The sequence below is a fragment of the Manis javanica genome, chromosome X (genome assembly GCF_040802235.1).
Source record: "Manis javanica isolate MJ-LG chromosome X, MJ_LKY, whole genome shotgun sequence".
Taxonomy (NCBI): domain Eukaryota; kingdom Metazoa; phylum Chordata; class Mammalia; order Pholidota; family Manidae; genus Manis; species Manis javanica.
The window spans coordinates 101,173,591-101,199,054 of NC_133174.1; the positions used below are offsets into that span (position 1 = coordinate 101,173,591).

Here is a 25,464-nt window from a genome sequence, read left to right on the forward strand (position 1 = left end):
TGTGCTATCAAAGGAGCTTACCATCCTTGTAGGTGATAGACATGTACAGAAATAATATAAAATATTCAATGGCCGAGATATTGGGGAGGGGTGGTGAGGATTATAGGTGGGTGTCAGGAGTGGGGAGATGTGCCAAGTCTGAAAGGAGACAACTTCAAAGCTTCAAAGTGGAACACTGGTGTCATGTCGTAGATTTTAAATTACAATCTATTATCCTACATATGTATGCCCACTTATGTGCAAAGAGACATATATGCAGAGGTGATAAATACAGTTATCCAGGTTGTATTTTGCCTTCCAAGCTATGTACCTACAGTGCTGCATCCACCTAGAGAGGGCACTTTTTTCTACTTCACACAAAGGCAATGTATGTGCTAGCAGTGGTCCTGAGTACATGGATATTTACAGTGTCCTGTCTTTCCCTATGTCAGCAACGCTGCAATCAAAATATCCATCAGTGAAGGACTAGTTAAATAACCCATGGTACATCCATACAATAGACTATCTCACAGGCATTTAGTAATGTACATGATTGTCAAATCACTATGTTGTACACCTGAAACCAATATATTATATATCAACTATACTTCAGTAAAAAATAAAAATAAATTTAGAAAAGGAAAGAAACAGGCACTATAATCTGGTTAAGTATGCTGTGGCAACCAGTTTCTTGGTATTGATAATACACTATAGTTACGTAAGATATCACCAGTGGGGGAAGGTGGGTGATAGGTGCATGAGATCTTTCTGTACTATTTTTGTAATATCTTATGAGTCTATGATTATTTCAAAATAAAAAGTTAAAAGAAAAAATAGAAGAACAAGGTATTTCTAGGTGTACTGATGTAGAAGTATCTCCAAGATTGATTCTTAACTGCAAAAAAAGGTGCAGAAAAGTAGGTACAATATGCTGCTCTTTATGCAAAACAAAACGGTATATATATGGACCTAAGTGGTAGAATATGCACAGACTATCTCTGTGAAGATACACAAGAAACCGGTGGCAGCATTAGCTGCCTCTGGGGGGATGAGGGGGAACTGGGTAGCTGAGACAGTGGCTGGAGGGACAGCTACATCACACTGTCCTGTTGTGATGTTTGAATTTTTTACCATGTGCATATACTACCTCTTCAAAAGAAGTTCCTTCCAGGGGTGCAGTTTTCCTACCAGAAGGTTTTAAAGTATCCCTTCCATCTGGTGCATTCCCCTGCACCCAGTTTAGAAGGTCCAGGAATTATGGGATGGGATTTAGGGATAGGCTCATCATTGATCCAGTATTCTGGATTGTCCTGCTACACTGTGAACTCATTACTCAAGGGCAAGGGACCAGAGCATTAGCTATACTTGGCACATTGTCTGGCAATATTTTGGGACACAGATTTTGTTGAAATAATTTGACCTGTTATGCTGGCCTTTCCTTTTGACCTACTCTTAAAACCACAGACCTAGAAGGACCCTATACCATTGATTCTGCCCCTCAAAAAATGTTTAGAAAATTAACTTTCATTAGCGTAAGTCATTCCCAAATCAACAACTGTCTATCCCTAGACACCAATGTTCAAAAAAATGCACGCTTATTCTAGTGACATCAAGACTCTTTTGGGGAAATATAGATGATTTATAAGTTTCTCTTTTATTTTAATATTTGTGTCTGTGAACCAGATAACTCTTCAGTCATCTTAGCTAAAATCGCCCATCCACACTCATCATCCCCAACTTCTATAGGTTTGATTTGTCTGAGGCACTTAATTATTTGTATTACAGTTATGTCAGTGCATAACTTAGCTCTTACTAGAGTATAAACTTTAGGGCAGGGAAGCCTTATCTGTCCCATTAGTCCCACAGTAACTAATATCTCTAATATCTAGGTCAATCATCTTTGAAGATCGTTCATTTAATTAATATTTCATAATTAAAAAAATTAAACAGCTTTAAAATATCATTTAATTTATAATGAACTAATTCACTTAAGCACAATGGGTTTGTTGTGAAGGTAAATAAAAGACTTTTACAAGCATATTATAGAAATAAATTATGCTATCATAACTAATATAACTCATCCCTTGAGGATGATGCTCTGGCTTCACGGAGGTGAAACCAGCACCTTCTGTCTATGGGAAATGCACCCTTTCTCCCTTCTTTAGCCATGTACAGCAGCTGGCTTCTAAGCTATACCATTATTATGAAATTGCTAAGCTACTCCCTTTAAACTTGGTAAACAAATGTTAAATAAGGAGACCAAGATCCCTAGGGGTAGAGGGAAGAAAATGGTAGTCCCTTTTGAGAGCATCAGTTCATGGCTTCCTACTTGAAAGGAATCCTGCTTTGTCTGCGGGAAATCCCTGATCCTGACAGCCAGCCCCCAAACGCAGTGCAGTCCTTCTTTCATGCTACTTGTAGCCGGTTCAAGTTCCATTCAAAACTGTTCAGAGCTTTTACTAATTTTGTCTGCCATATTACTACTTCTTCAAGTAAACAGAACTGAAAGCAAGTCAAACTTAAGAGCTATTCACCCCATAGGAAAAAAAATCACCAATATTATAAGTTATAACAGAACTTATGATTTAGAACTTTGGTAGTCTATTCTGTATTTCATTAGGTGAGTTAGGTTATGTAAGTTCTAAAAGGTTAGGTTATACTAAAACTCTTACTAGAATTTTTCTTTTTCTTTTTAAAATAAGCAATTTTTTTTACTATAAAAGGTAATCTTCTTTCATCATATTACAACCTTTCGCACTTGTCCTATATAAGCCTTGAGGAGGTTAGGAAGCACATCTTATATATTTTTGACTCTCCCACACTGCCTTAGACATAATAAACTCTTAAGAAATATTTATTTGAATTAACTTTTTCAAAGCTGCATTTAATTTGCATGTTGACAGATAACTCACTTCCATAACTCAGAAATTTCTATAAAAATTATATTCAACATTTTTTAATTGGCATGCCATACTTAAAAATATTTTTTTTCTCCACAGTCTCTTAAGAGATTCTACCTGAGCTAAAAACAACTTCCTGGGCAATAGATATATCCAATATATGACAGATCCTGCATGTCACACTAAATGTCTCTTTGAGTTTGTTCTGAAAGAGAGGTAAGCAAGCTCCAAGAATAGATTTTTAACCCCTTGAGGGTGTCATAAAATTCTTAAACACATTAATTTTAATATCAAAAAATAAATATATGCCACCATGCACTTGTAGGACAGAAGAGGGATATATCATAAAAGTGATACTTAAGTACTGCAATTCTCACAATGTTAGAAATTATACTAAGAAGAAACAGCAAGGCTTAATTCTCTTTGGTATAGTTTTCTCATCTTAAAAACTTATTTCAAGAGAATGTTCTGAAAATTGATGATTATGAAGTTTTTTTAGTATTTTGTTAAGGTTTTTATAGGAAGAGCCCAAAATATTCTACATGAGCAATATACTTGTATCTGTTTACAACATATAAAAGAAACTGTCTAATAAACCTTAACTTGAAAATAAATCTATAATTTCACTCCCAGAATCTAACCTGCATGCCAAGGTACTGAGATTTCTAAAGTTAACTACCTGTTCTTTACTTTAGTTTGAGTCATTTTATTAATGGCTGCCCTGGGAATTGCAATTAAGAATTAAGATAATAACTTTTAAAAATCTAATTCAGACTAACACCAACCAATTAAATAATATACAATATCTTTGTTCCACTATAGCTCTGTTCCCTCCCCACTGCCTTTAAGCTATTATTGTCATTCAAATTATCTTTTTACATGATAAGGCCATCAACAGTTTTATAATTATTGCTTTATGAAGCTTTTTTAAATCAGATAAAAGTTTTCAAAGATAATTTACATTCCCTTTTATATTTATCTATGCAGTTACCTTTAACAGTGCTCTTTCTTTCTTTGTGTGCATTCAAGTTATTGCCTATGTCCTTTTATTTCAGTTTCAAGGACTCTCTTTAGTATTTCTTATAGAGCAGATCTTTAGCAACATGCTCTCTCAGTTTCTGTTTACCTGGGAATGTCTTATTTCTCATTCATTTATGAAGGATAGTTTTACTAGATATAGGATTCTTGGTTGACAATCCATTTCTTTCAGCACTTTGAGTATTTCCTCCCACTGTCCTCTGGCTTCCATGATTTCTGATGTGAAATCTGCTACTAATCTTATTGACAATCCCTTGTCTGTGATGAGTCCCTTCTCTTGCTTTCAAGATTCTTTTTGTGTTTGTTTCTCAACAATTTGGCTGCCATGTGCTAAATGTGGATCCTTCTGAGTTTATCCAAAGTTTATTAAGTTTCTTAGATGTTGTAGATTAATGCTTTTATCAAATTTGGGAAGTTTTCAGTCATTATTTCTTCACTATTATTTCTGCTACCCCCTTCTCCTTCTGGGATTCCTATTGTATGTACATTGGTACACTTGAAGGTGACCTACAGGTCTCTTAGGCTCTGCTCATTTTTATTCATTCTTTTTTCTTTTTGTTGTTCACATAGCATAATCTCAACCTATTGCTGTTTGCTAAATCTTTTCTGCCCCCCCATATCTGCTGTTGAACAACTTTAATAACTTTTTCATTTCAGTTACTGATATTTTCTACTCCAGATTTTCCATTTGGTTGTTTTTAAGATAACTTCTACCTCTTTATTGATATTCTCTATTTGGTGAGACTTTTATATACTTTTCTTTAATTATTTAGACATGATTTCCTTAGAAAATGTTTGTAATAGCCCATTTAAAGTTTTCTCTAGTTGGCACATCTGGGTTTCCCCAGAGACAGTTTCTATTGACTGCTTATTTCCCTGTGTATGTGCCATACTTCCCCATTTCTTTGATTGTACTTTAATTTTTTTGTTGAAAAGTAGACATTTAAAATAATATAAAGTAGCAAGTTTGGAAATCAGAGATCCTTCCCCAAGGTTTGTGGTTGTTGCTGTTTGTTTAGTGACTTTCCTGTACTAATTTTGTAAACTTTGTATTTCCTGTCATATACAGCCACTTGAAGACTCTGCCCAATTAGCTTAGGGGTTAGCTAATGATTGGATGGAGATTTTCTACAATGTTTTGACTCAAAAGAGCTTTTGTCCTTTGCCAAAGGACCCTCTGTGTGTGTGTGTGTTGATGCATGCCTTCAATGCTTTGACAGTTTGTGACTCTGCCTTAGCCTTCATTTCCTGCTCTGCAGGTTCCCAAGATCAGCCAGAGGTGAGCAAATTGGGCTTCTACAGTTCCTTCCTAGGCATGCACAAAGTCCTGCACATGTGTATGGCCTTCTACATACACAGTAGTATCTTGGAGCTTTTTGAAGCCCACTATTATATCCTCAGATCCTCCTTTTAATGTTTTGGTCAGCCTCTTTTTTGTCTCTCCTGTTATCACTACTCCAGGCAGATGCAATGTTAAACAGTTGCCCCTGATTATGTTCAATAAATACCATTAGGATAAGGCTTTTCCACTGGGCAAGGATGAATCAGGTCAAATAAAGACAAACCTTGTGAATACAGCTGGGTAGGTAAATGTCTGGCAGGTAGTTGCCAGACAGGTCAAATAGTGACAATTTTGGGGGACAGGGATATTTGGGGGGGCTTAACCCTTCCAGCAGTTGATGGTTTTTATAGTTAATGTGGTTGCTTGTTTCCTTGTGGAAATGATGAAAAGGAGATAGGATTAGGGGAAGTTAGAGCACAACAAAGCTCACTGTTCTTACCAAAAAGCAGCTGTTTTTAATGAATAAATGCTCCTCAGGTTGTTGGAAGCCTTGGTTACTTTCCATAATTCTGAAAATGTTGATTTTGAAATTATTTACCAATGTTCATATTGCTTTTATAGAGGAACAGATTTACTGAGGTCATTACTCCAATATTCTGGAAATCCCCTCTTTACTTGAGTTTGAAAATCATCCTGGAACTAGTGTCTTCTACAAAGACTGTAACCTTCAGCTCTTAAAATTGCCCAGCAAAATACGTGGGACCCCTGGTGATATCTACACATAAATCGCTAGGTCAGTGTATTCATGAACATCTATAAAATTAGAAGAAAGAAATATGATCAACCTAGATCTACATTACATTTTATCTTTGGTGACTACAAGGAAATAAATGTTTTTTGATAACAGACAAGAAAATGTATTTGTTAACAACATTTGGTTACCACATATTTTAGAAATATTGTTTCTTTTTAAAGATTCACATAATGTTAAATAAAAGAACATGAGAGACTATTATTTATCCTAGTCATGGTGGGACTGAAAGCATAGCATCTAGTTCAATGACTAGAGTCATAACAAATGAAAGGTTACTAAGAAAAGGTCTTAATGTATTTCCCAGATGAAAAGAGGAGGTTGGCAATTATAAGCTCCAAGTCTTAACTTTTATAAAGAATCATAAACATTTAAAAAACTCATGTTAATAGAACATGGGTTCTATTAGATGCTCTAATAGAACATTTACTATTTTATCACAGACAACTGATTTTTCATTATAATATTGTCAAACCAAATCACAGCTTATGAAAAAGTTTGACAACAATGGTAGCATTATCCTAATACTAAATTAGGAGATATCAAACACATTATAAGTAGTTCTTTATTTGGTGAGTTCTGGGAGCCCTGAATGAGTTTAGTTTCAGGTATGATATGAAAACAACCTGCTTATACCTTTGTGTGTTTATGGCAGGGGGTGGGGGCAGAATGAGAACAAACACATGACGCTTTCCAGAAAACTGCCCTACTCCTCTTAAAGTAGCACCTGGGAATTGTACATGAGACTCTGGGTTTGGGGTCATGCTGCAGAGCATAGAGTCATGTTGCAGGAAGAAAAATGTTGAGATTACTGACTTAAAGTCAAAACACTATAAGAAAGTACAAAGTCATTAAGATCTTCTCTGAGAAACCAATTTAATTTGAGCAGATCCTTAATATAGAGGAAATCACTCACACAAATCAACAATAATAGTCTCAGTGATATTTGTGATGCTATCATTCATTTCAGTTTCACTGTTCTATTCCATACATATTCTTAAAAACCAGCATGGGCATACATTAAAGGTATATAACACAGTAAGTTTTCACTACTATGTATCTTTAGAATTAATGAACTTAAGAGCTGCAATTTCATGAATGTATGAGCAGCCATTAAAGTACTTGATTAAATAATATTTCATTTTGCATTGACAGCAATTTTAAGAATTTGAATCTTGTGTACTTTAAGGCAAATCTGTGTGAATGAGTTGCTAAACTTGTAAGTCTATCCTATCATCTATGTTTGGATGTTTTCTTTGCACTGTAAACTATGCAATAACTTAGGAAGCGATTAAAAATTTTTGTTTTTGAAAACAATGGCCCCTCAAATAAAGCCAATTTCTACTGCTAGTGATTAATATAATGAAATGGTTTAAGAATCATAAAGCAGTGTTGGTTCTTAGCCAGAAGATACTAATTTTGGATAAGTTAAAGACTAGTGTGTTGAATATAGCTTTGACTCAGACCTATGACATAAACAAGTCTGCCATAAAACATTTTATGAAGAAAATTACATGCTAAAATATGATTTGTGCTTTCAGGACAACTTAGAATCCCTTGGGTCAGGCTTCTTCAAATCTGTTTTTCCTCATCTAAATTATATTAATGTGAGGACACATCCAGAATTTCCACAAAAACAAAGGTATTCCTTTTGTTCACCAAATGTAGGATATTCAGTGTGGTTTGCCAACCTCCTGAAATCCATCAGGTATTAGATAAAAAACTCTTGATTGTAGAAATATTAGGAAAAAAGAAACACTTTATCTAAATATATGGAACCATAGTTTAAAGCAAAGCAGTAGAAAAATAGTAAGTAAATAGTACCAAATAGTTTTCCAAGCACTCCAATCATCTATATGAATGGAATTATAGAGTAAAAGATAAGTACAAGATTAAAGCCTGTGTCATAAGTGCTTGATAACCACAAATACTGTTCTTCCCTCCTGCCTCAGCAACATGTAGCCAAGTCAATCCCCAAGTAACAAATAGTATCAAATAAATCCACAAAGATCTTGTGGTGTCAGATATATACAGACAAAAAGATATCCACTTCCAGGTAAGGCACAGGAAGAAGCACAATGGAACATCTCACCTATTCTATGCTTTAAAATCTCCCTAGAAAAAGTTCCAGAAATCTTTGAGATCTACAAGTGCCCTGAATTCAGAATCAGTCCAGTTAAACAGTGTTAATACACTTCTTTAGGTAGTTTAATCCATTGTTTGAAAAAAAACTTGTTAAGTAATAAATTTACAACCCTCCTGCCCCATCACTTAACTACCTCACCAAATTGGAAGACTAGCAGGATTAGTAAATAACTTACTAGAAAATGCATAGTAGTAAACACTGCTAGGCTTTAAGTGGTAAAAATTCTATAATGCAGTTGCTACCAAGCCTTCAGATATTTAAGACTGCTGCTCTCAAAAATGACAAAGTTCCAGAGAGAAATCATATTGAGGAAGGGGAAGAGAAAGGTCTATACTTCAATTCTGGGGTGGGAGAGAGTGGGAGTCAGAAGTATTCCAATAACTATAACAATTCTGAGAACAGGAAAGCATCAGTGGCCCTGCTGGGCTGGTGCAAGTCATTTAAGTTAGTAAGGGGTTAATGAATGGTTATTATGGGATGATGAAAAATTATAACTCTTCATGAAAATGAAAGAAATCTTCAAGACTAAAACGCTCCTCTTCTGTAAAAACTGACCTGAATTTCTCTAGACTGAACTGAAATGAACATAGCAAAGGTTCTTAAAGCAGCCTAATGGCGACAGGAAGGAGAAAGGCAGGACCCTTTGGACCCACACCTGTTTTCTCACTTTAAAATGGGGTTTGCTTGTTCTCTTGCCACAGCCAAAACGGAAAACCACTGCCTTTTTTTCCTTCATTGTGCTCCACACTATGGAGGCCACTGCCTATTTAACATGCCTATTGTTTGAGGCCTGTGAAAAATGAAATTGACATCTAAACTGTTCAACCTTGTATAAACAAAACTACCTAGTCTTCCCCTGATGAGGGCATTCAACTTTACTGATAAAGACTGTAAGCATACTGAGAGTGATGAGGGACCTTTGTGTGGTCTGATCTAAGAACCAAAGGATTCCATTTGGTCTTCTACCCTATTATCTGGAAGGGGTCTATGATCACCAACATAGATCAAAACCCATCTCTTTTACAAAAATTTAGTTTCAAAAATATTTTGCCCCCACTATTTTCTTTTAACATCTGGTGTTTCTTCACCTCATTGTAGTAATATATAATTCAAATTCTAGATTATTCATAATTCATGGCTATGACATGAGGGAGAGCTCATTTACTTATAAACTGACTACACAGAGAACACTGTTAATGAACATTGTGCTAGTATTGCTTTTTATTTCCTGAGTATCCTGGCACAATGTTCATGCTTATGTGGCTAGACCCTGTCAGAGACTGGTCTCATAGTTGGGCAATAATTTTCTTGTATTCCAAAACATTCTCAAGAATTAAATAAGAGAGTTAATAAAATAAAATAAAATTTTAATAAATCACTGAAAAGGAACTGTTGGGTTCTAAATATGGGTCTTAATATAATCAAAGATAAATCAACAAAAGACTGAGAATTTTGTGTTTTCTTCAAAGGTAACAGCTATTAAACATGAAATAAAAATATGCAATTCTATTGTAATTCAGAAAAGTAGAGTTTTGTTTCTAAGTAATACTATAAAACCTTTAAAGAATTTGCTTATATAGTTTGTGTCTTAGAGTTGTGGCATCTTGAATAGGGCATGTTAAGAACCGTAAGAATCACACCCATTAGATTAGGCTAATCTACGTTTCAGCTAATTTAATAAATGACATCATTCAATAATTAGTATACAATCTCCTATAATTATTATCATTCCCATTACCTACCTTATGTGGGTTACATTTACAAGATCTGAGTAAAACTTCTTCATTAATTTAGGGGGGGAAAATGTGGTTTAAAGCCATTTAATTCTATAGTAATTAATTTTTTAAATTACATAATCTTTGTAGCTAGTCAATTTCCCCAACTTCATATATGAGATACTGAAATTTAGAAGAAAAAAAGAACACCAAACATAGAAGGCACTCAGGCAAAGGCTGATGTAACCAATGTTAATCTGACTTACACTGAATGTCTATTGATGAATGAAAGCACTTTGTCTACACAGCAGACTCCTGCTTGTGTTATTTCCCTGTCTCTTGTCCAGGCTTCATGACATTCATGACATTAAAGGAGCTGCTGAGGCATAATTAACTGGACAAAAGGGAAACTTTACCAAGAAAGAGGCAATTCACAGGCCATTAATAGTTCAAAATTATCAACTGGCAGAACTTGATTTCCCAATGCCTGAATTATAGCAAGTCTCCTGATGGGTCCCCTTTCTTGCTACCATCTCCCCCACTTGCATCAACCTGTGATTGGTACTCACTGACTACTGTATAATGCTTCTGACTTGTGTGTCTTTAAGTTGTTTCCCTGTCTGGAATGCTTTATCCATCTGAAAGGTCTCCTCAGCCGGAATTCTACTTTGTCCATGAAGCTCTTCTGTATAACTCTCCAGCCTACACTTAATCTTTGTCTAAACTCCCACAGACTTCATTGTCTCCATCACTCATTCAGCCATTAAATCATATATGACCTTGTTATTTTTTTCATGAATCATGTCTCCCCAATATGACTGCAAGCTTTTTAAGGGCAAGAAGCATGGCTTTGCCCATTTTATAGACTTCTCCTCTACACCCGAAAAGAAGCCTAACATAGTGTTCTGCCCACAACAGCAATAGTACCTGAGAATTAACCATAATATGAAGAACAGTAGTAGCTTAGGATAAGAGATAGGTTTGGATGTAAAGCATACTGTCTTAATACAGGCAAATAAATCTTGAAGCCTGAACAAATGCTCATTTTTAAATGTCTATAAGCAAAAGGATAATTGTGGTGGTAATTCTATTTTCTTCTTTAGAACTAAAAAGCCATCTCTAAATGGAAGAAGTCAGAAACTGCTCCAAAATCCACATAAGTGCATTACAATTCAGTGATAATATTAAAAAATATCTGTACCTCTGCTAATGATAAAGAACCTTATAATGGCTGTGGTAGACAATAGGGCAAATAAATAACTTTTAAGACCCATGAGTTGACCACATCTATTATTTCACAGATGTCACTATCACATTTAGTATGTGTGCTGCCAAAGTGAGTACTCTGCTACCACATTTAGATGTGAGCTCTTCATTGGAAAAAAATGTATATACTATAAGAAAAAATTTCAAGAAGTGCTTAACTAAAGTGGTTTATATAGACACACACACATATAGACACATATGGACTTACAGGTCTCACTTGTAACCTCCCATTAGACAAGGTATCTTCTTATTTTCCATCTCTCTACAAAACACATTTCCTCAGAAATGTAAGGTTCAACTGTCAAAACTAATGTTCAACTTTAATGCTTGCTCCTTCCACCTTTAAAAGTGGATGAACACAAAGAGCAAATAACCCGATTTAAATGGGCAGAGGATATGAACAGACACTTCTCCAAAGAAGAAATTCATATGGCCAATAGACACACCAAAAGATGCTCCATATTACTAATCATTAGGGAAATGCAAATTAAAACCACAATGAGATATCACCTCACACCAGTAAGGATGGCCAGCATCAAAAAGACTAAGAACAACAAATGCTGGTGAGGATGTGGAGAAAGGGGAACCCTCTTACACTGCTGTGGGAATGTAAGCTAGTTCAACCATTGTGGAGAGCAATATGGAGGTTCCTCAAAAAACTGAAAATAGAAATACCATTTGACCTGGGAATCCCACTCCTAGGAATTTACCCAAAGAATACAAGCTCTAAGATTCAAAAAGACATATGCACCCCTATGCTTATCACAGCACTATTTACAATAGCCAAGATATGGAAGCAATCTAAGTGTCCATCAGTAGATGAATGGATAAAGAAGATGTGGTACATATACAGAATGGAATACTATTCAGCCATAAGAAAGAAACAAATCCTACCATTTGCAACAACATGGATGGAGCTGGAGGGATATTATGCTCAGTGAAATAAGCCAGGAGGAGAAAGACAAGTGCCAAACGCTTTCCCTCATTTGTGCAGTATAACAATGAAGCAAAACTGAAGGAACAAAACAGCAGGGGACTCACAGACTCCAAGAAGGGACCAGTGGTTACCAAAGGGGAGGGGTGGGGTAGGGCAGGTGGGAGGGAGGGAGAAGGGGATTGAGGGGTATTATGTTTAGTACACATGGTGTGGGGGGTCACGGGGCAGTGTAGCACAGAGAAGGCAAACAGTGAATCTGTGGCATCTTATTACACTGATGGACGGTGACTGCAATGGGGTATGGGTGGGGACTTGATAATATGGGAGAATGTAGTAGCCACATTGTTTTTCATGAGAAACATTCATAGGATTGTATATCAATGATACCTTTTAAAAAAAGTGGGTGAACAAGGGTGAAGTTCTACCAGTCAAAGACATTTCCTTACTTTACTATTAGTAAATTCATTAAAAAGCCTAAAGAACACAGGATGAGAATTCTGTTCTTCCCAAACAGCCTAAAAAATTAAGTTCTTCCCAAACACAAATAGTTGGTTTTAAGTATACTGATAAAGGCAAATTATAACTGCCTGGCCAAAACTGACTGAAATAATATTAGCTTGAAATTTTTTCAAATGGTTATTTCTGACTCTAATGCCTGTAATCTAGATTATTCATAATTTTAAGTAAGTTTGGAAAGAGAAATACCTCAAAGTCTAAATTAGGCTGTTCTGTAAATAGGCTTTGTGCATCTCTGTGTTTCAAAGATTAATTCTTAAAAGATTCCCAAAATTCCTATGAAGAACTGATTGCTTTAGATAGAGCCAGTATTATGTATCTTGAAAACAAACTAAACATGGTGCTTATAGTTAACAGTACCGTACACAAAAATTTGTTAAGAGGGTGGATCTCGTGTTTTTTTAACCACAATATAAATTAATTCGCTAAAAGAAGCATACATATATGATTAAAGAGGAACTGATTGACCAAAAATAGCTGATATTCTAGTTACCTGTGAGAATATAATATGCAAATTAGAATAACCATAGTAGGTCCTGTTAAGAGACCATAGTAGGTCCTGTTAAAAATACAGGGAACAGAAAAGATAAGTATGCTCAATAAAATGCCTTGCTATAACTGCATCTGCAATCAGAAATTATAGTTGGTTCTATCCTTTAATATTATCTGTTCCATAATCTTTGTTATAGAAAATAACTGAGTGAGCTATATAAAATAAACTTCATGTATCTAAGTACAGGCTATTAATATCTAAATACACAGACCTAAAAATAAGATACATCTGAATACCTGAGGATTTATAACTATGTTCAAAGATGTCAAGAAAAAAAAGAATGGATAATGGCCAGAGAGTGTCTTCACTTACCTGTTTGAGGTAAACTTAAGCTACTTGTTCCACAGCTCCCAAGCTTACCTAGAGGCCTCATTCTGAGGACACTATATGACTGTGGTTTCCAACATGGTGTCTTGGAAATACTCGGGGATCCATATGCAAGACTCCTGGTATTTAAACTACATGGTGTGCATTTGTTTCTGATAACAATATATATATATTTTTTATCAAGTATGCCATTGCCATTGGTTCTAAAGGAAGGACATCTAGGTTTGTATAATGTAAAATATGCCTCTTAGAGCAGTCCTAGTCCAGACCCTGCATTCAGTCTCCTTTTTCTGCCCTGAAAAAGGGTTCACCTCACTTGACTACAAGCTCATTTTTCTCCCTCCCTGATTCTCACTTGCCCTCTACTCTTGCCTTCGGCCCTCTGCCACTCACTTTCTCCATACAGCCAATGCTTTCACAGTGTGGAAGAGTGGATTTCTGCAAAACAACATGCCAAACAGGGCAATGTTAGAGGAGTTTGTGGAGTAAAATACACCACAAATCACATATCACCTTATTAGTGTCAGAGAAATAGAAGCAGTATCATTCCCATTTGTTCTTGTGAGGATTTTTTGAACTGACAAGAGTGTGGGATAGATGGATTCATGAACTGAACAAAAAACTTTTAACCGCTGACTACCCAGAACCTTCTCCGAACATCAAAAAACTATTCCACAAAATCAAGTACCTGGCCAAGCTAGTGGCAAGTTTTCGTGTGTAATGCAAAAGAAGCATGTGAGTTTCTGTTTGTTTGAATTATGGGGAACTTCATGAAATGTATTGGGAACAATACTCTAACACGGAAAAAAAGCCAGAAGACTTCATGACTTCCTTTTTGAGTGAATCAATCACCAATACTATCTTCCACTTATCAAGAAAAGAGAGATGTAACAAATCATCCATCATCTTTACACTTATCTCATGGTGGTTCAAAATCAGCATACAAAGGGTATCTGGGGTATCTGTCTGACTACAATGAGGTATGTACTAAGGTCCAAGTTTTACCAGCTAACTTATTTGCATCCCAAATCACCTATATCTAACCATGTGGTTGTTCCGCAGCATAAGCAATGACAATCACAGAGAGGAAGTACACTAATGTGACTAGCACACGAGCATTTCTTTGAGGCAGACAGAGTGCTGTGGGACCTCTAGGCTGACAGCACCAAAACCAATTTTTCATAGATTCTATCCTATGAGAATGATGCAAAGATCCACTAATGCTTGAAGCAAAGCAGAGAATCTAGTGTTATCACCTTGTAGCAATCCAAGATCCCAATATAAGATATGTGACTAGAACTATGTGTCACATGCTTACAGAAATAATAGGGAATGGAAAGGCAAGCTATATAGGCTGATAAGTCAATCTCATTACTTTCCATCACTAAAGAGCTGGTCAGCATCTTCTGGCAGGATATTGCATAATACAGTCACCTGTGCTCTCCCAGCACTGCATGTGGCTTTGGGTCACAGGGTGGATTATCTGTGAAATGAAACAGATAGGGGAAAGGCAAGAATCATCAAGACTATCACAGACCTTATTTAAAAAATTAGTATTAGTAGGCCTGGACTCAAGCAGAACTTTTCATTTTGCCCATCCACTGAAGACAGCAAAAGATCATAAAGTAATATGGCCTATCCTGTCCACTAATTACATCTATCCTTCACTGTTGAACAAAGCTGCAAAAGAGATCTAGCTTCATTCTTTACTGTTTAAAGTCTAAGGAAGCAAGACCTAGAATCTACTACAACAGTACTTCAAGTCCTTCAGAAATTTCCATTAATCCAAGGAGTGAAACTCCAAGTTCCAGAGACGGTCCTCCACGAGGCTCTATTTCGCTGAAAGCTGTGCTGTGATAGACATATAAGGAATCATAAGCATCACTGGCTGCTTAACAAACTGGTAAGGCTGAAGACTGAGGAAATGTATAAACTTACATTCTGTCAGGTATTTTTCCTAGCAATACAAAGCGGAAAACTATCACTGATCTCTACCCATTTGAGCAGTTCAAAGATACTATTGGGGAGGAGGAAGGAAGGCTGGAGAGATCCCAAGAGACTGACCAGCCATCACAAGAGTGCTGCTGCTGCTCTGTGGTTCTGCTAATTAAATAAGAAATGACATTTCATAACTGCAAACACTTGAAATACACATATTAAGGAATCTGATTTCACCCGACCAACTATTTGCTTCCTCCCATTTCCCAATCTCTATGTTTAGTGGCACCACCAACCTCCTGGTTCTTCAGGCTTATAAACTCTGAATTATGTTCAAAGCCTTTCTCCCTTTCACTTCTCCCAGCAATGGGAATTTTGGTAGATTATTTTTTTCCTGCAATGCCTCTTTACTCACATGCAATCACCTAATTTCAGGTCCTCATCCAAAAGCTATCTTGGCTATCTTTATACTTGATTCAAATTCTATAAGCCAACAAGTCTTCTTTCTCTCAAATTAGATACAGTTGGGAATAGGTGAAAAGGGGGAGGGGGGTTTCTTACACTTGTGATCAAATTTCATAGCCATTTCAACAGAGCTGTTGAACAAACTTTTCCTGAGCACAAGAATAGCTAGGCACAGAGCCAAGAAAAGTAGCAATGATGGAAGCCAAAAAACAGGTGAGCTGCAATCTTTCCACGCCTACACAAAACCTGGCCCTGGAGTGCGAGTCCCTGAATACACTGATGACTTCTTCCACTTCTTGCTTTTGCAACATTCTTATATCCACAAACTCTGTCCCCAAGGCAGACTCCCCACCTTTCCAATGCCAGTTTTCCTACTGCCCTCATAACCTTAAGCCTCGCTGGTCTCCCCTGTCTTGAGACTCTTCTCTTTCCAATTCATCTTACATTCTAGAGGACTCTTTTGCAAATACGGTTATCTTCCTAATATAAGAAACCATAATTAGACCCAATACCTTTTATCTGGCCTTCCCAGAGAGTTCCCAAGACAAAAAGCCTGTTTTAAACTTCCTTGAAGTTTTATGATCTTTGAGACCAGAGCCAGATGGGTGTGGAGAATGCTGAGCGTGCACACTGCTGACTGAAGACAGCTGCTGGGAATCCCCAGGTACCATGGCAAGGTGTGTGGTGCTGACCAACCGGTTTGAGAACCAAGTAAGACTTTGAGATTGACTGGTCATACCACTCTCTTTACAAATATTCTCTGAACCTTTGCTATTTAAAAACTTGGCTCAAGAGTTATCTGCTCCCAAAAGCATTCTTCCTGAACCCTCCTTTATTCCATTTCGTTACCATGCTTATATACAATATTTTTCAGATATCTAATTCATCTACAATTACATATATATTGCTTTGTACTCACTTAAGTGACTTTGATATTTGTGTCATATCATGGACAAGACTGTATAAACTCTCTGGGGATAGAACTATTTCTCCTTTCTCTCTGGTTGCCAACCATGGAGCTCAGCATAATGTGTAGGCTAAAAACAAACAAGCAAACAAAACCAACCAAAAAACCCAAACCCAGGTTTTTCCCTAGTGACATCTAATTTCCACTCAGCTATTCAACATGAACATTTTTAAGGTTGAGCAAGTTTGAAAGTATGATGCATTAAGAGCTGTAGAAAATACACCCACACTTGATAGAAAAGATGCCACTTAGAGTTGGACCAAACATAAAATATGCTCCACCCAACCACCTATACTATTACACCACACTTTTTACTTTGGGCTCTTTTCTTTCTACTATGTAAGCTTGTGGCTCGTTTTCACTCTTAGCAACACTGTAACTACAGAAGCTGGACTCTAAATAAGTTTACTGTTGGGAATCTACTTTTCCCACCTACACAACCACTGGCTTCCCACACTGTCTCCAGTGTCCTGTGAGCAACTGCCCAATTACTGACTGTGGAAAGACAGCTTATACACTGAAGGTCCATTCTTGGCAGTCCCTGGCTATTACTGCTGGTCCTCACTTTCTTAGCTTAATTGATTCAGAACAGTAGCAAAAAGAGACATTATTACACAAGTTCCAAAAAAAAAAAGACTATTTAAGAAAATTTAAATGTAAAAGCCCTGGTCATTGTGCTGCTTTAAAACAGGCAAGCATGTGTGACATCGAGAGAACAGAATAACATCTATTGAAATAGGGAACTTTGGCTAATCTCACTGCACAAGTTGTAGTGTTTCAATACATACACATTCCTATTCTATAAATGGGAAGCACAACTGACTTCAAAATTATAATCCATTGCAGTACTAGGCTGTGTTTTAACACAAATAAAAATTTTAGAAGTGTGCACTTTAAGGAAACAATGTGAATGTTACCATGATTCTGAGAAACACATACTTCGAAAAAAAACAACTCCTGCATGCATTAACAGAGCACTTTTCACTCAGTAGTGGTCTTTCTTCCCACTGGACTGAGAGATCCCAGCAGCCATTCCTTCCTGGATGCCACCCACTAACTGGGACCTGAATGCAGCACACACACAATTCATAAGCAAGACCTATTATGAGCTAGATTATCACTCCCTTTGGCCATATGGGAGAGAAGATAAAATAAGCATTAAGTTTTTCTTTTAACTAAATATACCTTGCCCTACATACACCTTTATGCACAGATATAAAAATAATTTTGTAATTTATATTTCTATATCCTTCCATTTCAGTCGCTGACGGCTGTTACAGCATAAATGACAACTGGAGGCATGCCTGCTTTCTTTTCTATCTGTAAGATAGGACACCAGATTGCCTTCCAGTGGAAATTGACACTGTGGAAACACACCCATATCATACCTTCAAAAATGCTCAACAATTTTTCAGACAAATTTTTTTTTAAAGAAAATCTATACATTATGACCATTATGCTAGCGCGGATAAGGAAATCTGTAATGGCCTAGTACCATCACATGCAGTAGACAGATACACCTTCTGGGTATTCTGGTCAGCCTTCATCAGAGAAGATGTAATAGAAATATAAAAATTTGTGTTTAAAATGCTGTTATAATACCACTTTGACCTGAGCTGCAATATCAAGTCATCTTTTTTACTAACATGCAATAGGATTGTTATTGTTCTGCTGAAACCAAGAGCTTACCTCACCTCCCTAAAACAACCCAATTATTCCCAAGCTTGCAGAAAAACAGTAACTTGACAACTGTGACAAGAAAGAGTCAAACACCTGATCGGAGTCTCTCAAAATCTGCACGTCCAAGAGTGGATTTAAAAAAAAAAATAAACACATTGTAGTTACTGCAATGGAAAACCACAGTTACTGATGTTTAACAGTAAAGTATTTTTTGTGTGCCACAGTCTATACAAAATGCAGTACTGCATTAACTTCAAAGATGGTTAAGAAGATTAAAATAAAAAGTTCATGGGACGTGACATGCAACACAGCATTAGAGATATAAGACTGAGCAATCCCAGCGCCTTAGCAGGATCCTTTTATAGTTCTTTGTTAATGAGGGAAATTCTTAAAATGCAATCCAGCAAGCCTAAGTGTAAGTGAAAGCTTTTAAAATTGTATCACAACACGTTATTTAGTGAGCTAATTATCAAAACATTTTTTATGGGAACAGAAGGGGGCTTAACTTGTTAAAATCAATATAACTCACTTTAAGATATCATATTTGTGCTATTTCTAACTTCTAAAACATGCCGCTCACATTTAACAATTTCTGAAAAAAAAATCTAAAATCAAACCACAGGTTGCCAAGAGTCATCCCTCCCCGCCATCTCACACTGAAACCATCCCAAGAACCTCGGACTCTTATTATGATCTTGGCAGCATTCAGTCTCTTTGCACTTAGAAAGCACATGATAAAAGATAGTGACATGGAAGCGGGAAGTTTTCTACTGGAAACTGGCAGTGAAAACTGCCATTCCCTTAACAGTCGGTCGCCCAAGTACTTTATTCAGGGCCTTACTACTCTAACTCAGTGGGTCTCAACGTGTGGTCCTGGGAACTATAGCAGCAGGATCACCAGGGCACTTGTTAGAAATGCAAATTCATAGCCCCACCCCAGACTGACTGAATCAGAACCTCTGGGAAGGAGGCCCAGCAATTTGTATTTTAACAAGCACTACAGGAGATTATGATGTACTCTAAAGTTAGAGTACCATTCCTCCTCAAAGTTTAATGTGCAGAAGAATCACCTGGGGAGCTTGTTAAAATGCAGATTCTAATTCAGCAGGTCTGAGGTGGGGCCTGAGAACCTACATTTCAAACAGGTTCCCAGGTGATGTCTTCTGCAGATCACACTGCAAGTGTTTCCCAAACCGGTTGTTTACCAAAATTACCCAGGATGCTCATAAAATACAAGTTCCTAGGCACCACCCCAGACCAAATTAATCTGAATCTCAGGAGAAAGGCCTCGTTGAATACAACCAGTGGTATGCTGCCTCAGCTGCACATTAAAATCACCTGGGGAGCTTTTAACAATCCTGATGCCCAGGCCCCATCCAAGACCAATTAAATCAGCATCTCTGGGGTTAGGACCCAGGCATCCATATTTTTAATAAGTCCCCACTGATTCAAATGTGCAGCCAAGGTTGAGAACGACTGCTCTGGAGTCTAACTGGCTCAACACCTGGCACAGTGGAGCCCTTTGTACTACAAATGGTTTCCTATAACATGCTATCTGGGTTCCCGCACATAAATCCAAGAGTGCTGACTTTGAATAGTAAAATACACCTAAATTCATGTTTTTATCGTATCTTGAGCCTTATTTCTGTGGGCGAATGTGCCTGTATAATTCAGACTGAGGATTTATTTAGTAATGCATTCCTAACTTTTAACACAAAGGTTATCTGTGTTCCATTAAACAAGTTTCCACCATCCTCCCAGGCTCTAGCTCCTGCTAATTTCTGCAGTGAGGCAGGTACTCCAAGGAACAGCGACAGCGAAGAATTTGTATTCCTACAGCCTGCTGATATATTGACACCCTCTCTCACCAAATCTGCAACGGAAATATCACTGGAAATTTCTAATAACCTCTAAGAGTGCAAGGGTAGCTGATGAATCTAGAACTTCTAAGCCTATAAAAGGCAGATTGCGCCATTACGTTTGGCCAGAAAGGTCCTGGAAAGGGATGAAACAGTGTGTTTTCCACATGAGAATCTGAAATGGTCGAAAACACATCTTCTCGTGGACAGAGTACAGGACCTGAAACGCTGCTCCTCATGACACAATACTAATAACTGAGTTTTAAAAAAAGCCATCTATTTATGTCTTATGGCCCTCCGCACAAAGCCACACTAGGAAGCACACAATGTTATTAAATATGGAAAACAGAAAGGCAATGTGCGGTGCTGTCAAGTGATTACAGTTGTTTCACTCCCATAGCCAAACACTGCTTGTAAAGAATTTTCCTGAATTTTCCACAGTACACCTGACAAATGACAGGAAATAAATGACAATAAGATGCACTCTTCTTTCCACTTAAGTGAACTTTCATTCTCCCCTTGGCCATGTTCAGTCTTTCTTCTAAACTAGTTGTTTTGTAGACTACATGCCACATTCAAGGCCTGATTAATGGTAATAGTTATTATTCTTCCACCAACGTTTCAACATATCCGCAGCGGTCAAAGTGTGTCTTTACTTTAATTCCATGAAAAAGAAACCCAGTGGGTGGGGTATTAGAAGAGAAGCAATACCTAAATGCATATGCAAAGCAGCCACTGTTGAATAACATTTTCAAAAGCACTTTCTGTATGAAATGGTCAAGCTCACTTTCCTTTTAAAATTCATGTTATAGTCATTCAGTTAACTCAAACTCACTTTAAAATGTGTGAAAATAGCACCTCCTGAAAGTGTGTTCTCATATGCTTTGGAGTAATGAAGCATGAAGAGTAAAATAGCCTTTGCCAAACTCATGTAACTAAACAGGAGTGAATTTTTGCAGTCCTGTGATTTTGGACAGCCAACCTATGTATCCTCCCAGGACTGGCTTTAGTACATCATAGACATCCGAGAGAAGGCAGAAGAGTCACAAATAAGTGATTCAAGCTAATAAATATTTCATAGATTTTTACACGACAGTCTTTTAAAATTAATTTTACTTAACCGAAAAAAAAAAAAAAGCAAATTGGCTAAGTAAAGGTGTGTGGGTTTAGGATTTAAGCTCCTGGAACTAAAACTATGAAATTTATAAAGATATTTAATTTATCTGACAAGGTGTCAGTCTGGATGCTCTTTCATGCATTTCTTATGAACCATTGTCTTATGAACCATTGACCAAAGAGGAATCAAGTCTGAAAGAAAATGGATAGGCCACAGAAGAGTGGCAAAAATACAAAATTAAATACACTTAAATACAAATTAAATACACTTAAAATGCCAAAGAAAACAAACCGTGCAAATTTACGATTTCCAGGACACTTTATTGCAACTTCCACTTTACATATTAGTTTAATATTTTTAGTCTAGGCAGAAATGTTTATATTTATCCAGCAGTAGTCTAATCCCCTAATCTCACAAAATGAAAAGAAGCAGTTTAAAAAGAACATCAATTCAGGTATTTATGATATGGGGACAAGGGGCACTTGTTTTAGCTAGAAAAAGGGTTGATGCTTTTCAGTGTAAGTTTCACTGAAATTTTTCTCTATTGTTTTTCTCCTTGCTTCTAAGTACTCATAATAAAAAAACAATCACCCTCTTTGTCATTCTGCACTTCCTTGGGCTTTACCTTCTGTCTAGCATTTAACTCAGAAAGTCAGTTTACACTCAGTTTACACATTAAAAAAAAAAAACGTATGTCCCATCTCCCACACATCCAAATGGGCAGGGATTAGAATTAACCTGGCTTTTAGCTGTAACAGTGCTATTTTAAACAATTTCAACAACACACTTAAAGGGTAAAATAAAAGTACAAAACCAAAGGAAACCATAAAAATTCCTACACACTTACTGTTGGGATTGCCTAACTATTTCTCAAGTCGTCAAGCCTAACAGATTTCTTAAAAGTGAAATCAACAGAACAGCGAATGCACGCTTAATGTACAAACTGACAGTGGCTCTATGGGGACAGCTCTCTCTGAATGAGCTACTACCCAGCCGGTGGAATGAAAAAAAAAAAGGTCTCACTCACTCTTCAAATGAGAGCTGGCGGTGCACTTCACTAGAAACACATTTTAATGGGTATGTTCGGATAAAAATAGGTAGTAAGGGAAAATGTTTTAAAAAGAAATCTCCTTCCCCAGGACACTGGGAAACTCAAGGAAAAGATGGGTAACCTCATAAACTCCCGACGTAAGTCCCATCGCTAGCAGAAGAGAAGTTAGATAGTTGCTGTTTTTCACCCTGCAATGGGACAGTAACTCTCCACGTGCAAGGTACACGGGGCGGGAATACTGGCGGGGCTTTCACACCGGGTAATGGTAGCCAAAATGGGGAGAGTTCAACACCTTGAACAATCCAGATCTCCAAAACCGGGGCGGTGGGGAGGCGGGGTGGCGAAGCAGAGGAGGACAGGGTCAAAACTCCTCGAAGTTACCGCAAAGAGAAAGCGAACACCTCTGGCAGCCAGTGAGCCATATCTTGCAGCAGCCCCCTGCTCTAAGAGTGGGGTGCTTGCCTCGGAGGCCAGAAAGCGCGGGGTGCTCTTACTTGGGTCGAGTGGCTTCGGGGGACCGTGGCAGCAAGAGGGGCAGAGGCAGCCGCCGGCGGGGAGGCGGACTCGCACTTTCCCTCAACTCTGAGTCCCATCCCGAGCGCAAGGGAGAGGGCGGCGGAGGGCAGGGTACTCACTAGGGCTCGTTGGTGAACCGGGGGGTCCGGGGCTGCTGGTATCCGTACAGGTGACAGTAGAGCACATCGAAGCAAAAGCAGCACATCTCCGCTGACACCACCATCTTCCGGGAGCCAGGCGATGAGGACGAGGCGGCAGACGACAAGGAGGGCGAGGAAGAGGTGGCGGCGGCCGGGGTAGAAAGTAGGGTCCCCACTCCGCAGCTTGGAGGTGGTGACAGGGAAATCCCCCCGTCGCCGCCGCTGCAGCCCTGGGGGGCAGGCAGGGTACAGCCGCTACCTCCTCCGATGTGACCTCCCAGCCCGTTGAGTCGCGTACCGGCGCCTCCTAGTCCGAGCTCCCCAGCTCGGCACTGGCTCTCTCCGCTACAGTGGGAGGAGGAGGAGGCGCCACCACCGCCACCCGAGCCAGAGGGGGGCGAACTGGACAGTTTCTGCTTCTTCACCCCGCAGCAACCCGCCGCCATCTTGGACCGGTCTCCCCCACGCAGCGCTTCCGACCCATAAGTGAGGCGAGCTGGCGGCGGGGGCGAGCACGCTGCGGCCCCGGCCGCCGGGGGCGCGCCACGCGCGCGCCGCTCCCCAGCCCGGCTGCCCAGTCACGCGGCTGCCCTGCGCGCGCCCCCGCCTCGGCGCGCGCCGTGCGCTTTTGCGGCGGGGCACCTCGCGCCTGTCGTGCCTGTCCCGCCAGCCTCGCGCCTCCTCCGCGTGACAGCCTCCAGCCCTGGGGCCCGCGGAGGATAAAAGACGGGAAGCCCAGTAGAAAGGAAAGGGAAGGAAATGAAAACTGGAAAGCCGAGAGTGAGAGCCTTGGGAGGAGGTGTGCACGCCAGGCGAGGAAAGAGGGAAAGGAAACCAGTGGGGGAGCCAGGGAGAAAAGGAAGAAAGTCTAAAGTAAGAATCCAAGTCCCAAACCACAGCTCGATGACCGGCACTGTACATAGTGTTAGTGACACTTAAGCTTGAGCCGAGTTACGTGGAACCTGAGCCACCGGCCTCAAATACGCTAGTTTCTCAACTGCCAGAGTTGAGTAAGCAGGTGCTCGGAGCTCCACACCTGAGACCGCCCCTACAGAGTATGTACAAAGCAGTCAGGGAAATGGCCACACTGCGGTGGCTTAATACCAAGCTAAGCGCGCATCAGGGGTTTTCCAAGATTATGGTAAAAGAGCAATACTCTTCGTTATTGACAAATATTCACGCCCGATTGCATCTATATATCCTCTCTTTGTTCCCCCAACTTTCCTAGCCCCGTGAAAATGTTTAAAAGCAAAAAATAAAGTCTAATTAACAGCTCACGATTCAAAGACGTAAACTGTGCTCTGAAACTTGTGGCGGTGGGTTATTGGGTTTTGTTTGTTTCTGGTTTTGTGTGTGTGTGTGTGTGTGGCTTGGGAACAAAGCAATTAGAAATACATCTGCAGTCAGCAGAGATCTTCCAGGTAAATAGGGCAGGTAGTATACTTAATCATAAGTTGAAAGATTTTGTTCAGGTATATAATTAGATAGTTCTTAGTATTCATCTAAAAAATTTCTCAATCAAAGAATGCTTGGATGGATGAGGAGGTGTATGGTTGAGTCATCCCATTCTGGGCACCTAAGACAATAATCAAATATTAAAAGTCATAGAAATGAACCTGATAGAAACAGTAAGTTCTTTGCTTTGTGTCTACTCCATACCAAAACATCCAAACAAAGGCAGGTATCTGCATATTTGGAGACATCAGAGATTGATAGATTTTGTCACTTTTGAGCTAAACGTGTGGGACGTTGCAGATAACTCGACTCTGAGGGCTGTTCATTCCATTCAGGAAAAAGAAAGTTTATTCATCCAATAAATATTGAGCCTCTACGCCATACTGTGTGCAAAACACTATGTGCACAACACTGTAGATATGTTGAAATCCAAGAAGTGTGCCTCCCACTCTCAGAGTTTACGAACTGAGTCAGATCTGTGTACATAATCAGAAAAATTGCTGCTGTTTAGTGAGCACTTTTTGGGTGCTAAGTACCATGCCTCCTCTTACCCCATAACCCTTTAAAATAATACATTATCTCACTTGATCTTCACAGTAACCTTCTGAGATTGCTCATTTACAGCTGAGGAAATTGAACCTGACAAGTAACTTGCTCAACATCACACACCTAGAAAGTGACAAGGCCAGGATCTGAATGCAGGCATCTCTGATTCCCAAAACCATGCTACTGGGCTCTGCTGCCTCTCAATACCACAATGTGATAGCAAGGTTAGTGCTGGATAAAAGATGGTGACATTAAACTAG

General features: G+C 38.6%; 1 protein-coding gene across 2 annotated transcripts in view; it reads right to left on the bottom strand.

The window, feature by feature from the left end:
• AMMECR1 (AMMECR nuclear protein 1) overlaps positions 1-24,176 on the bottom strand; it is a 133,275-nt gene extending 109,099 nt beyond the window's left edge. Inside the window, exon 1 of one of the 2 annotated variants that reach the window (XR_012127432.1) lies at positions 23,183-24,176. Coding sequence is in view for 1 of the 2 variants with exons in the window: in XM_017671502.3 (XP_017526991.1) it covers positions 23,183-23,649 (467 nt within the window). In the remaining variant the exon portion in view is untranslated. The remainder of the gene's footprint in view (positions 1-23,182) is intronic. The other variant, XM_017671502.3, reaches the window with a different exon arrangement.
• Between the last annotated feature and the right edge of the window lie 1,288 nt (positions 24,177-25,464).